This window comes from Hemiscyllium ocellatum, chromosome 18 (assembly GCF_020745735.1).
Source record: "Hemiscyllium ocellatum isolate sHemOce1 chromosome 18, sHemOce1.pat.X.cur, whole genome shotgun sequence".
Taxonomy (NCBI): domain Eukaryota; kingdom Metazoa; phylum Chordata; class Chondrichthyes; order Orectolobiformes; family Hemiscylliidae; genus Hemiscyllium; species Hemiscyllium ocellatum.
Genome location: NC_083418.1, coordinates 24,502,633 through 24,516,714, shown reverse-complemented (window position 1 = coordinate 24,516,714; position 14,082 = coordinate 24,502,633). Strand labels below are relative to the sequence as shown.

General features: G+C 39.2%; 1 protein-coding gene across 2 annotated transcripts in view; it reads left to right on the top strand.

The window, feature by feature from the left end:
• Positions 1–14,082, top strand: part of LOC132824369 (potassium voltage-gated channel subfamily KQT member 1) — a 707,684-nt gene that overhangs the window by 258,113 nt on the left and 435,489 nt on the right. For both annotated transcript variants that reach the window (XM_060838761.1, XM_060838762.1), the window contains exons 8-11: positions 6,108–6,218; positions 8,162–8,257; positions 13,025–13,141; positions 13,432–13,579. In XM_060838761.1, coding sequence (XP_060694744.1) covers positions 6,108–6,218; positions 8,162–8,257; positions 13,025–13,141; positions 13,432–13,579 — 472 coding nt within the window. The remainder of the gene's footprint in view (positions 1–6,107; positions 6,219–8,161; positions 8,258–13,024; positions 13,142–13,431; positions 13,580–14,082) is intronic.

Sequence of the window (14,082 nt, the reverse complement as noted above, 5' to 3'; positions counted from 1 at the left end):
AACCTCATGCCATTGCTCGTGTGACACCAGGGAGGAGAAATTTCGAATCCAAGTTTTCGAGCAGGTTGAGACTTGAGGAAAATTTAGTTTGACATGGAATCTTTGATTTTCTTGCTTCTAAATTTGATGCTAACATTTTGTTCTTATCACAGTGAGCCAACGGTGTCTCAAGATTACAGTTAGTTTCAACAAAAGGCTGGGGTGATTTTTGTCCTGTATCTGATTCGGCAATAAATGGTCCTCGTCCTTCTAGCCAGGGGTCCAGTGCTCACCTGAGGAGATAAATGTGACTATTAACACCACAACAGGCATAATGTCTTTAAGCTTCAGTGACCCAGTGAAGATCCATAATTCCTTTATATGTGATAAATTGCAAGCCATTAGTGTCAATTCAGGCATAATGAGTTTTAGTAGTTCATCCTGTGTTCAGACCTGACTGGGGAGACACATTGTCTGCTGGTCTCTTCTGTTTGGAGACCAGAAGGTCTAAACTAGGGTGTGACATTCCAGGGGTACGATGTCTGAGATCTGTCCTGGCAACTGGTAGTTCGACTTTTGCAGGAGTTATATCATGTGATTAAAAGCAGCCCTGCCTTTTTTTTAGTTTGGCTAAGTCCTTTTTCAAAATTAAACAAGCATAGCACTTAAAACAATTTACGATCTCTCCTCATGCCTATGACAAGCATCTCTTCTGCTCAATCCTTCATAGTTGAGTTTCCCCATCATGCTTGACTGGTCATATGTCCACTGAACAGTGCTTTTACATTTGTTATTTTATTTGACCTAAATTTTGCTTTCATGTTAGGTCATTCCAGCCGGTAGCTGCGTCTAATCATTTTTTTCAATTAATCTTAATTTTGAGGCTACTACAGCTGGAAGCCTCAAATTTTGAACGCTAACCTTGTCTTACACAAAGCCAATGTGACTAATGTATTTAATTGTTTGTTTGAAAGATACCAAAAAGTATGAGCCTCATCGACGCTATTGTTAATTAGCTTTAGATTTTTAGACTTTAGTGATGATTCCAAGCTACCCCTGCTTTGAAGCAAACTGGTGATGTATATATTTCTTCTGTCCTGAAGAACTGCCCAAAAGCTTGCAATACTTTACTTTATAAGCTCGCTGCAATTGTTCAGAAATTTTACAGTGCTAAATTTCCACTTAAAATATATGTACGAGAGGGAGGGGGAAATAATATTCAGAGAGAAAAAGTAATGTCAACTTAATATTCCAAAGCAAATTCTTTATTTCTCCACTTCTCTGCCTTTGTATTCTATGTTTTGGTTTATTTTTTTCCGATGGTGCCAGTGAGTGGTGACACTATACAACATTTTTCACTGTATTTTGTATCAAGATACACATGACGCTGAATAAATCAAATCAAATAAGTAAATAGATCAAAACTGCCTGCTTAGACAATCTTCACAGATCACTGGCAGGAGAAAAGGTTCAAAGCTTCCTCACTGCAATGAGAGTGTTTCTAGATCTTAAATGCATGTTTGGATTCATTGTGTCACCACTGAAGAAGGCACACTAACATCATTACAACCACACACAAGTGATTATAGCCCAGTTTTGTTTTGCTATAATGGAGCGTGTGTCCACAGCAAAGTAATTGGAAATCACAAGTCCCAGCTCTGAGCTGTCGTCTCTCACTTACATGGAGATAACTCACAGTTTGAGTGTGCCTGGTTACTGGAGGTAGCTAGGGGAAAGTGAGGACTGCAGATGCTGGAGATCAGAGTTGAGAGTGCCATGCTGGAAAAGCACAGCAGATCAGGCAGCATCGGAGGAGCAGGAAAATCGATGTTTCGGACATAAGCCCTTAATCAGGGGCCTTGTTTCCATGATCAGCTGCCTTCCTTTAAATTGGAGTTTGAATCCCTGGCTTGGGGGACCCAGAGTTTGGAATTTAGATCAGCTAAGATCAGTTCTGTTCTCAGTAAGATAGCTAAGGTGGTCTTTTTGTCAAGAGAAGTCAGGCATGGAGGCTGAAGGGCAAAGAGTGGGTAGTGGGTGTGAGTTGACACAAGTTGCCTTTACGTTATCATAAAGGCCATGAGGATGATTGAGGGTATAAGGGATTTGAAGGGCTGTGGGCGATGGGCAAAAGGGACAGGGTTGAATGGAGAAGCGTATGAACGACCATGCAGGATGGTCATAGAATGGGATAGTGAGTATGAAGTGTCATGTAGGCAAGGAAGTTACCATGGAAGAGGGACAGGTGGGTACCGGGTCACACATTGGCATGAGTGAGGCTTGGCTATCTTCAGGAACCAGCCACCTCCATCCGTGTTGTCTGGCCTCACTCCCAGCTACCTCCTCACCCTGCAATAATCCCAACTTGCACCCTCCAAGTCCCACCGGATACTGGAAGTACGGCTGGCGATTTTTAAAGCTCAAGTGCTTTAAAGCACCAATGCCGGGAGCAAACGTCAGGCATTATGCAGTTTAAACAGTGCCAATGTTCACAGGAGCAGACAGTTTTATTGAAATGATATTGAACTTTCTTTTGTTGATGTTAGAAGGGGTTAATCTTCCTTGCACAACCATGAGAGATTCTCAGGACAATCTGAGCAGATTTTCACTTTTTGTAATTCAGTCATTTTGAGGAAAACAGCAATGCCAGTAAAACTTTGGTTTAAGCACACATTGAGGTGTTAGCAATGTGTGCCATTACATTTCCAATTGATAGCACCTTTATAAATAAAACTGTTTTACTGTTCGTCAGCACATACCCAGAACTCCCCTAACTGCTGACCAAAGCCAACTGTTCCTTCTCACACCATTAATTTGAGTTAGGTCTATGACCTGTTTTAGACAGAGAGTTATAAACTATGTGCCTAGGATCATAACAACACCAGCACAGAAGGAGACTATACAGCCACTGTATCTGTGTCAGAACAGGCTGAATACTGAAATTATGTGCTCTGCTCTTCACCTTGTCACCTTTAATGCTTTCCTTCTTCAAGTGTTTATCTAATTCCCCCTGAATGCTGTGATTAATTTACGTATTCATTTACTTATTGTACTGTATTCTTTGTGAACAAAACAAAAGCTCTGCTAATCTTAATATTTCCAGCGTGGGGTTTATGTGCTTTGTTATATATTTAATAAGTTTCTGAAAATAATATACTTCTTCTCTTCAACTATTTTGAAATGGAGACCATTTTTACAACTTTGGCCACCAAACCACTACAGTGTCTGCCCACTACTTCAGCAAAATTAGTTCTTTCCTTACCATAGTAAATCAATTTTGTATTTTTTAAAAATGCCTCCAATATACCCAATCTATTGTTATTTATTTGATTTGATTTATTATTTTCACATACACCTAAGTACAGTGAAAAATTTTGTTTTGCGTGTAGTAGAGCAAATCACAACATACAAAGACACAAAAATCATAGGGTGATTGAAGAGGGTGAGGAATACAAAGTTACAGTGTCAATTTTACAGACTTGGAATTGATGTTTAAAAGTGCAGAATGATTCTAAGAAACGCAAGAATAAGGTTTGCTGTAGAGAGCTCACAAAGAGTCGTCCTGTGTCAGCACAGATATGTAACATGTTCTGTCAAAGGGCTACTATAAGCTCTGTGCAGTGATCCTGAGGTATCAATCTACAACAGAGTGTATTCCATAGGTTGTACTAATTCAAAACGTTAGACTGCAACTTCATGCCACTTTCTCACCTACCATTGGTAAAAACCACTTCAAATGTGGGCATTCTCTCAGTTGTGGTTGGTAAATGCAGATGTGGAGTTCCTATTTTGGGTTTTATTTTGCTGAGAGGCAGCGTAGTTGCTTGCGGCTTCCTTTTCAGATGGATTAGAATGCAAATTACTGCCCGCTCTCTCGCTTTCACTACTTGAGTGTCTAACGTGCTTCCTATTTCTTCCACAGAATCCGTAATAGAATAGTCTGTTAAAGTCTGCATCGCAGTGAAAGGCTTGATTTAGTGATAAGGCCCCCAACTGTAATGTGTCCTTTTCCTTCCAATGAAAGAATCAGTGCAGTTCTGTAACAGGACACCTGTTTGCACTTCAAATGGAAACCAGGGGTGTATGTTGGTGAATTATTGATAAAACTGTGTTATCTTTGAAGAAAGGACATCTGTGCACTGGTATCAGTCAGTGGCTCTGCCTCCAGGACTGAAAGCTGAAGCTTTTCCTTCAGATCAGTATCATGCTGTCGTGTGACTTCACATTTCTAATCCTTTCTATTTTTGTTCAGGCACATGCTCCCCAGCTGTGCTCCATTACATTGTTCCTCTAATCATTCACTGAATTAAGAAAAGAAAGGGAAGGAAAAAAAAGTATCTCTAACAAGGCTTTTACTTGTGTGAACTTGTTAAGTGTCTGATTTCAAACAAAAGAATATCTTTTTCTCTGCTTGGAATGAGAGCTGTATACCTCGGATATTGTTTCACTCTGTCTCCATACCTTTATGGTTGTGACCCCTTCCCTTTGTGTTTTACTTTGCAATTAACTCCTAAAAAGTAAAGCTCCCATAGACTACTCGGATATTGAACTTTTTATTTCAAAAGCTGACTTTTAAAGAATAAACAGCAATCACCAGTAACCAACGAACGATGCAGGCTGAGCTTAGTTATTCCAGTGCAGCTGGGAATATGCATGATTTCACTTCTTCTCAACAGCAACATTTTGGAATAGCTTTCAAGAACATTGGCTCACGTGTTCACGCACATAGATTTTGAAGATGGCAAGCCAAATTGCTGTTCAAAACAGCACGTGGAATCTTGTCTTTAGCAAAATGGTGAAGAGCATAAAAACAGAGAAGTTAAGAAGGTTAGTTTTATTCATTCACAGAATATGGGCATAGCTGGCTAGATTTATAGCTAGTACCTAATTGTCCAGAAGGCCATTAAGAGTCAACCACAATGCTGTGGGTCGGGAGCACATTTTGGCCAGACCAGGTAAGGATGGCAGTTTCCTTTCCTAAAGGATGTTAATAAACTAGACGGGTTGTTCTAACAGTCAGTGATGGTTATCATTGGGCCCTTAATTCCAGACTTTTATTGCTTTCAAATTCTACCATCGGCTATGGATTTGAACCCAAGATCGAAGAATAACCTGGGTGTCTGGATTAAATAGTCTATTGGCAATACCATAAGCCCATCACACTCGCTCCCCCCAAGTGTGCCCCGCCACTTTATAATTAAAGCTGCACAGTTCACTGAGTAGGCCTCAGTCTGGAGTATTGTGTCTGGTTCTGGACACCCCACCTTTGTGATGGATGTGAAAGCCTGAGACAAGGTAGAGAGGACGTGTAGTAAAATGATAATAGAATGTGGTTATGCAGAGATTGAAAAGCTAATAGTAGATTTGGCAGGATTACGCAAATTTATGAGAAGTTTGGATTGAGTAAATGAGGCGAAACTCAGAGGGGTTAGAAACAGATGGCCAGAGATTTAAGATAATGATCACAAAACAGGCAAGATTTGACATAGCAAGATGCTATACTTTGAAGGACGGTGGTAATTGGATTCAGTAACACCTTTCAGAAGGGATTTGGATGTATACTTGGATAAAATTGCAAAGATGAAAAGAAAGAGTTGGGAGGGGTTTAAGAATAATTGGATGGCCCTTCCAAGAACTGTTGGATGCACTGGTCTCCTTCTGTACCATGCTCTTCAATGTATTTATGGAGAATATCCTAACTCCCCTGAAGCAGTTTGAGTTTGGGTTTGGTGAGAAGTGAAAATGCTTAAAAAAGAAGGGAACCCCAATGCCAATCTATCTCAGTCATGCCCATTTGCAGTATTTCTTCATGTTTATTTCAGTTTTTAAGCATCTGCAATACTTTGCCCTTGTAGTGGCAACACCATGCAGCTCTCCTCTGATGATATTATTATCACATAGGATCAGAAACTTGGCTGTCTGTTATACACCCTATGCAATATTCAGCCACTTTGAGTTCAATGGTGCTGATTTTTGCTGCGTCATGTGATGATTGATTTGGCAAAGATGGGGAAAGTGATTTAAACTCAGTTAAGTTAATTCCACTACCAAGATTTCAACGCTTTGACACAGTAGCACTTCCCTTGAAAGCAATCTTAAAATTCACAAGCTGGTCTTTTCCTACACAGGTGACAGTCACAACAATCGGATATGGAGACAAGGTTCCCCAGACCTGGATCGGCAGGACAATTGCTTCATGTTTCTCCGTCTTTGCAATTTCGTTTTTTGCACTTCCAGCTGTAAGTGTTTTTTTGAAATCTAATTTTGTGGCATAGGAATTGATTGAAATCTTGACTTATTGCTTAGGTCAACCAGAATAAGAGTTACCATATGTATCGTCTCATTCTATGTAGTAATTCTTTCATAAGGGAATGCATTTAGTTGGAAAGCTTGTTATTGTGAGCAAGTGTTCAATGATTAACCTACCTAGGTTCATAAAGACACTCCAATAATCATCATTATTCCAATTGAGAAGCCGAGTCACTGGAAACATAGAACTGATCACTAGCATGCCATGTTGATACTCCCCTTTAGCATTCATTGAGGATAAAAAGGAATTATATAGTCAACAGATACCTGGGTAATATGTTGGTACAGGCTGAATAGAATCTTGATGAGGAAGATATGTAGCGAAATATATACCTGACTAAGACAGTCAAATAAATCTGATTAGAATTCATTCATTTTAGTTTATAGGTAAATCATTTCATTACATGTGACTTTAAAACAAATCTTTGCCATCTAATTATCATCTTTTTTACTTTGGAAATCTGATGACTGACCTTGCTTTGCAATTACTAGAAAGTGAAAGACCAATGAAAGTCAATCAAGATGTAGAAAACATTGGGGTATTTGGAACAGTAAGGATGAAGCCGCAATGGATAGTCCTTCAGACTTCCAGAGGGGTGATGCAGAATAATAGCAAGTCTAACTGTATTGGGTCACATAGGTTGATGTAGTGAGTCCAGAAAGAGATTGTCAAATATTGCAGTTTTCAGAGATCAGGTCAGACATTATCTTTTATTTAGATGTGGTAAATACTAACTATATATAGGCCAAGACTTCATCTGTGCCACGAGTCCACTAGAGAGAATGATCTCTAGTATCACGTGATTTTACATCAATTTTCAAAGAACGTTACCTTATTTACATATTCACATTGAAGCCTAATACTACAGCTGAGTCTGCTTCCATGCTGTACATCTCTATGACTCTATGAGTAGTGTAAAGTGACAACCTTTGGGAGAATTTATACAACAAATTACACCATTTTGAAAAGTGCAGGAAGTTCTCAGCGTCTGTGTACTTGAAAGTGGAAGGGTCAATTTGTAAGATCTTTAAAAATGAATCATATGGGTTCCTTGAGTTTATAAATAAGGAACAGATTGTTGAGGCAAAGAAAACATGCTAGAACTTTATAAATCCAACTCTGTTACCAAACTAGAATGGGGCATTCAGGAGAAAGTTATTTATCCAGTATAGTTAACGCAAATACCATAAAATCATTTAAAGAGAAGTCAGATAATAAATTGGACGGAAGGAAATAGATGGCTCAACAGGTAGGTTAAGATAAAGAGCAATAGGAGGAGCTACTGGGGAACACAAGCATCTGTATTATCTATATCATCTGGAGCAGCACAGTGATTTCATGGTTAGCACTGTTGTCTCACAGTGCCAGGGTCTCGGGTTCGATTCTGCCCACAGGCAACTGTCTAAATGGAGTTGGCACATTCTCCCCGCATCTGCGTGGGTTTCCTCCGAGTGCTCTGGTTTTTTCCCACAGTCCAAAGATGTGCAGGTTAGGTGGATTAGCCATGCTAAATTACTCATAGTATCCAGGGATGCGTAGTTCAGGAGAATTAGCGATCAGAACTGCAAGGTTACAGGGATTGGAGTGGGATGGTCTTCGGAGGATCGGTGTGGATTTGATGAAGGAATGGCCTGCTTCCACACTATAGGCATTTGATGAAGTGAAGGATTGACGAGCTGTGTTGAATGGCCTGTTTCTGATGAAGGGTCAAAACGTTCGCTCTGCTTTCTCTCCACAGATGTTTCCAGATATGCTGAGTTTCTCTATCAGTTTCAGTTTTAGACCTGTTTGTATTGTACCTCCCTTTGAACTCTACGAGAGAAGCCAACACAACTGATATGTTTTAATTCGATATCTCTTGTGTTGTTTCAGGGGATTTTGGGTTCAGGGTTTGCTCTCAAGGTTCAACAGAAACAACGCCAGAAGCATTTTAATCGTCAGATTCCAGCAGCTGCTTCTCTCATTCAGGTAGGTTGTGGTTTATTGACTAAGTTGCAAACTGAACAGAGTGACATATTGCAACAGTCAGGGAGCCAATTGTGAATGGAATTTTACAGTCAAAAATCTACACTGGCATTGAATTTAGCCTCTTCAATTAACAATGCATTTGAATGTTTACTAGTGGGATTATTTTTCCATCAGCAGATCCAATTTCTTTCCAGAAACTTTAGAAATTGTAATTTTCTTTCTTAAAGTAAGTTGTTACAACCATATCTAATATGAAAATTACAACTCACATGATGTTGAAGAAAGGTCAAGGCGATTCAATTTAATATTTCAAGAGCTACTCTATTGTTATAATGCAGAGCACAAACAATATATGAGCATGTTGTAATCAACAGCAGTACATAAAACCAAAGTCATTTTGCAAGATAATAAATTTCAAGATGCATGAAGCTTGCCAGATGTACCTCCTTAATGCATCTCAGATGTCTTTCTTTTTAAATACTCCCATGACAGACTGTCCCCATTTCCTGACTGCTGCACACAAATATAGGGAAGGATTGGTGTGGAGGAAAGTAAAGAAATATTTGTGCTATTAGAAGTAGTGGCTCAGTACTTGTAGTACAATTCAGAAATTTCCTCGAGACATGTTCATGTACAAACGTATGATTATTCAGAATGTTCTGTGGAATGTACTTCAGGGAAATTCACATACAGTCAGAGCTGCAGGTAAAGAGAATGATAAGGAGATGGTATTCATTGGCATGAATACAAGAGCATATTAATTTATTAAAGGAGGGATCAGAGGGGAAAGAAATGACCAAGAGGAAAAGCATAGGTACAGACGTGAAATGTAACAGCTAACAAATATTTTAATTCTTTCACTGTAAGAAGTTGATCAAAGAAACAAGAAATTTAGGAGATACAATTAAGATTGTATAATACAGTATTATTATTTATTAAGGACTAATAGATTCCTGCCCACTGTCCAAAAAAAACCAGCAGGTTTCCAATGCAATTTATTTCATTGGCCTTATGCCAAAGTTGTGATGAGAGTCTGGGAGAGCCCTTGTGGACTGTCAAGACAGATCCCCATGGGATTGGAGCGTAGTTATCCTAGAGTGCTAAAGGGGTCTAGGGAAGAGATTTATAAGGCAGTGATGACATCATTTGAGACAGGGGAGCCTTATTTAAAGCTTATATAAAACAGAAACAAGCACAAAAGGACTCAATGAATAATTAAATGCAGACGTAAAGATTTTCTGTACCAGAATAAAACAGTAAACAACAATCAAAACAGACACAAATTTTTGCCAAACAACCTTTTTTGACAATGGAGGTGATATCTCTATGGTCTACAGAAACCATTACAACACCTTGTACCTAGCATTTTAGAATTAATTTAAAACCAATCTGCATGGAAGTCTTTTAGTTAAGCTCAAAACTTTGGAGGTCAAGAGTAAATATTAGGAGTTGATAAGAAATCTTCTGATAGAATACCAAAAATTTTTTCTGAAGAATTATGTTTCATTTTGGGTGGATAATATGACTATACTGAAGAAGAAGGTATTCAATAAAATGATTTCATTTTAGTGCTTAGCTCAGACAGACCATGTTGACTGTTGTAAAGACCCTAACCTGCAGTCATAGAGATGTTCAGCGCAGAAACAGACCCTTCAGTCCAACTTGTCCATGCCAACCAGATATCCCAAATTAATCTGGGCCCATTTGCCAATACTTAGCCCACATCCCTCTAAACCCTTACTATTCATAGTATGAGAGTCATAAACTTATGAAGCAGCTGTAGACATTCTAGAAAGATAGATAATGTCTATTTGGTGCTCATCATCTGATGTTCTTTAAGCCCCTATGCCACTCAATAAACTGTGAAAAAAAAATTTGGTGAGATCGATTTTAAAAAAACTCTGCCAGCCTTGATTGGTAGATCACACTTTGATAACATTTGTTTGAACAGGTTCAATAAAGGTATTTTGAATTCAAAGTGTTTGGACACATTATAACACATCTCTGTAGCCATTTCACCCTGAGTGTAGTTTAGATTACTTACAGTGTGGAAACAGGCCCTTCGCCCCAACAAGTCCACACTGACCCGCCACCCACCAGACCCATTCCTCTACATTTACCCCTTCACCTAACACTACGGGCAATTTAGCATGGCCAATTCACCTAACCTGCACATTTTTGGATTGTGGGAGGAAACCGGAGCACCCGGAAGAAACCCACGCAGATACAGGGAGAATGTGCAAACTCCACACAGAGAGTCGCCTGAGGCGGGAATTGAACCCGGGTTGCTGGCGTTGTGAGGCAGCAGTGCTAACCACTGAGCCACCGTGTCTCCCTGAAAATGGATCTTGTGGTCCAGATATAGTGGCACTGCAAAACCCCAAAATTATTTTTAATCACCCTGTGTAGGCACGTTTTGGCAACTTCTCGGGCAGATGTTACTTGAACCCAGACGTTCTGGCTCAGAGTTAGGGGCACGATCATTGTGCTACATGTCAGTTGTTCAACATTTTTTTCTAAGGGCTATTTGTTATGAATGCTCACCTGAGTTTCACAAGCTTCAATTATCTGAGTAACAGGATTCTGAGTTCACAGCCTGATTATCAAATTAGAAAACCATTAAAAGACTGGAAGCATGAACAGACTGTGTATTTGCTTTTAAACGAGAATAAGCATTTTAAATTACAAAGGTTTCACACTTTAAGAAGGTTTGCATAGCGAGAGCTGTATGAGGTATTTAGAAGGTTATCTTATTTTTTCCCCACATGGTTCCTGAAGTCTGCCTATGGTGGATAGTGTGCAAATTGGCACTGAGATGGTTTAGGTGGGGGCATGAATTTAGTGGGCGAGTGGTGAGAGTTAGAGCAACAAGGACAAAGGCCCAGAAAACTCAGATGGGCCTTCTTTCTCCAGCCTGCCTTCTTATTTGTGTGATCTGATGTCCTCCTGGGATCTAGGGCATCACAGTGGCTCAGTGGTTAGCACTGCTGCCTCACAATGTCAGTCTTGGGCCACTGTCAGTGTGGAGTTTGCACATTCTCCCCGAGTCTGCGTGAGTTTCCTCTGGGTACTCTAGTTTCCTCCCACAGTTGAAAGGTGTGCAGGTTAGGCGGATTGGCCATGGTAAATTACTCATTTTGTCCAGGGATGTAAAGGTTAGTGGATTTGCCATGGTAAATGCAGGATTATAGAGATAGGATAGGGCCTACTCTTCAGATGGTCAGTATTGACTCAATGGGCCAAACAGCCTGCTTCCACACTGTAGGGATTCTATGATTTACTTCCAGGTTTGACTGTGGTCAACCTTACCTCATACCTCCTACCCCATCCACGCCCGAGCAAAAACTTGTTAATTTGTTTTTTTTTAACTAAGGTAGGTCTTGTGCATGTGAAATTATCATACTACCCACTTCAACAGCCTCAATCCAACTCAGAAATCCAATGTAACCCAAATTTGTATACATTATTAAATAGAAAAAGACTGTGGAATGAAGAAAAAACTCAGTAGTAAAGTGACAAAATATGTATGTGGATAGAGCAATGAGTCATTGAAATTGGTTACAGATCAGACCAAAGTGGATCCCATACAAGGAGAAATAGAATCTGCTTGAAACAGCCAAAGATAAAGTTAAAAGAAATTTAAAATTCATTTAAGACTTCATACTGAGCATATTTATCAACTCTGAGCCTTGATATCAACAAATTGGTCAACTGCTGATTGTAAAATTAAATACGAGGAAGAGAAATTTAAGGTCAAGCCATGCAGTGTTCTCAAGTAAAAGATCCATTTGTGAGCACTGAGGTACAAAGGGCAAAAAGCATAAGTTGGAGACACTGCAAAAGGGCCCACAAATCAGATTCCTTTGTTCGAGCTATCGAAAAAAGGAATATCTCAGAATCTCGGTTTCTGAGCTTTAAATGGTAGAACTTGAGAAGGAAAGGGTAAATCCAAGCAGTTGCTTAAAATATATTGTAAGCATCTAATAAGAATTCACAGGTTCAAAATGGTGCCTTTTCAACTCTTTTGCTTCTGTTGTATTGAATTTGTCGGTTTACACTGGATGTAGGTATTACCTATGGGATTCAGTAGACTTCCTTGGTCTCTTTCAACTTGATGTTAGGTATTTCAACTCAATTCTTTGGAATGTGTAAAGTTATGGTTGATATCAGGAAATGCTTCCCTCAAAGACTGGATCAATACACAGTGTGGAGTACTGAAAAGAATAATTGAGGTGAAAATCCTGAAAGCACTTATGGATGGATTAGATGCTTCAAAAGGGGAACATCAGATTCATCAGAGTTGAGGAATTGAAATGGGCTGAGTGACTTTTCCTGATCTAAATCTATAAATGAGTTGGCATTAAGTCAGAAATATGTGTACTTTTATTTGATGTTTTGTTTTGTTTGGCAAAATCACAAGCTTAGTTACATGTTGAATTTATTTTTGACTCTTGACATTTCCCAATGACTTTGAACCTTTTGGGATTATTCACTAATTTAGTGGAGTTGGTGAACTTGTAAAACAAAGAGTTGGTGCTCAACTATGCAAACTTATTTCTTCTTTAAGCAAGCTTTAAGCCACGCGATAGCGATTTGAACATTCTGAAACTTTCAACAAATTGTGTCAAGTCAATTAAGCGCTTGAAAATCAGTTCTTGTCATAAGTAGGTGTACTGCAGGGTGTTTGCTCAATGATTAATTCACTAGAAATATTTAAGCTCTTCCAAAAAGACAATCGAAACAACTTCATAGTTTCATTCCTTTCAGACATCATGGAGATGCCATGCAGCAGAAAACTATGAATCTGCAACTTGGAAAATGTATGTCCGACAGCCAGTCAAAGCTCATGCTCCGTCTCCAAGTCCAAAGGCAAAGAAATTACCGGTAATTACACTGTTTCCCTACCTCTCTCTTTTCATCAAGTTATCTCCACTTCTTTAATGCTTTTATCTCTTTTTTGAATATGTACCAATTTTTCTTGAAATTCCAACACATTAGTAGGCAGCTAGCTGTGGTTTTGACAAAATCAGTCTTCATTTTGACCTCTGACGGTCTCATGTGAATGTGAACCTTGACCCTAGGTGTTCACCAATCATGTTGTTCGAACGTTGACATCCCTCTTGCCAACCGGGCGTTAGCGTTTTACATAAGTAACTAACTGCTTGCACTTTCAGGGCAAGAAAAAGAAGCCCAAAATTGATAAAGATAATGGACTGAACTCTGAGAAGGCACTAAATGTGCCTAACATCACATATGATCATGTCGCTGACAAGGATGACCGAAAATCTGAAAACTCAAACATCGATGGATGTGATTCATCAGGTAGGAGAGAGAAATGAATGACATTCAACAACACCTGGCCCATTGGCTGGTCGAACTAACCGTTTCTTGTGTACAATAGGAAGACAGTCTGCTGCCACTTACCCAGTTGCACTGAAGGAAGTTATTTCAAAAGGAAATGTTAGTGGACCCTTTAGATTAGAGTTTCCTACAACATGGTTGAAAATCTCTTGTTGGATAATGGTCTGCACAAATATAGAGCGAAGGGTAGAAATTGAGGTTTTGGTTGAGATGAGCCGTTTTCTGGTCGAATGTTGCAACAGGCTCAAAGATCTAATTAGTCCATCCAAGTCCCTAGTGTTGCTGTGTAAATAATTTGATTCAGAAAAAAATGTTGCTAGCATTTTGTTTAAACTCACAAACTTGTGCGACCTTTTTGAAAAAACTGTTTGATCTATGCCTCTCAGTGCAGGTAAGTTAGAACTATCCTGAATCAGCTCAATGACCATGAAAATTTGAAGCATTGTAATAATTTAAAAGGTAAG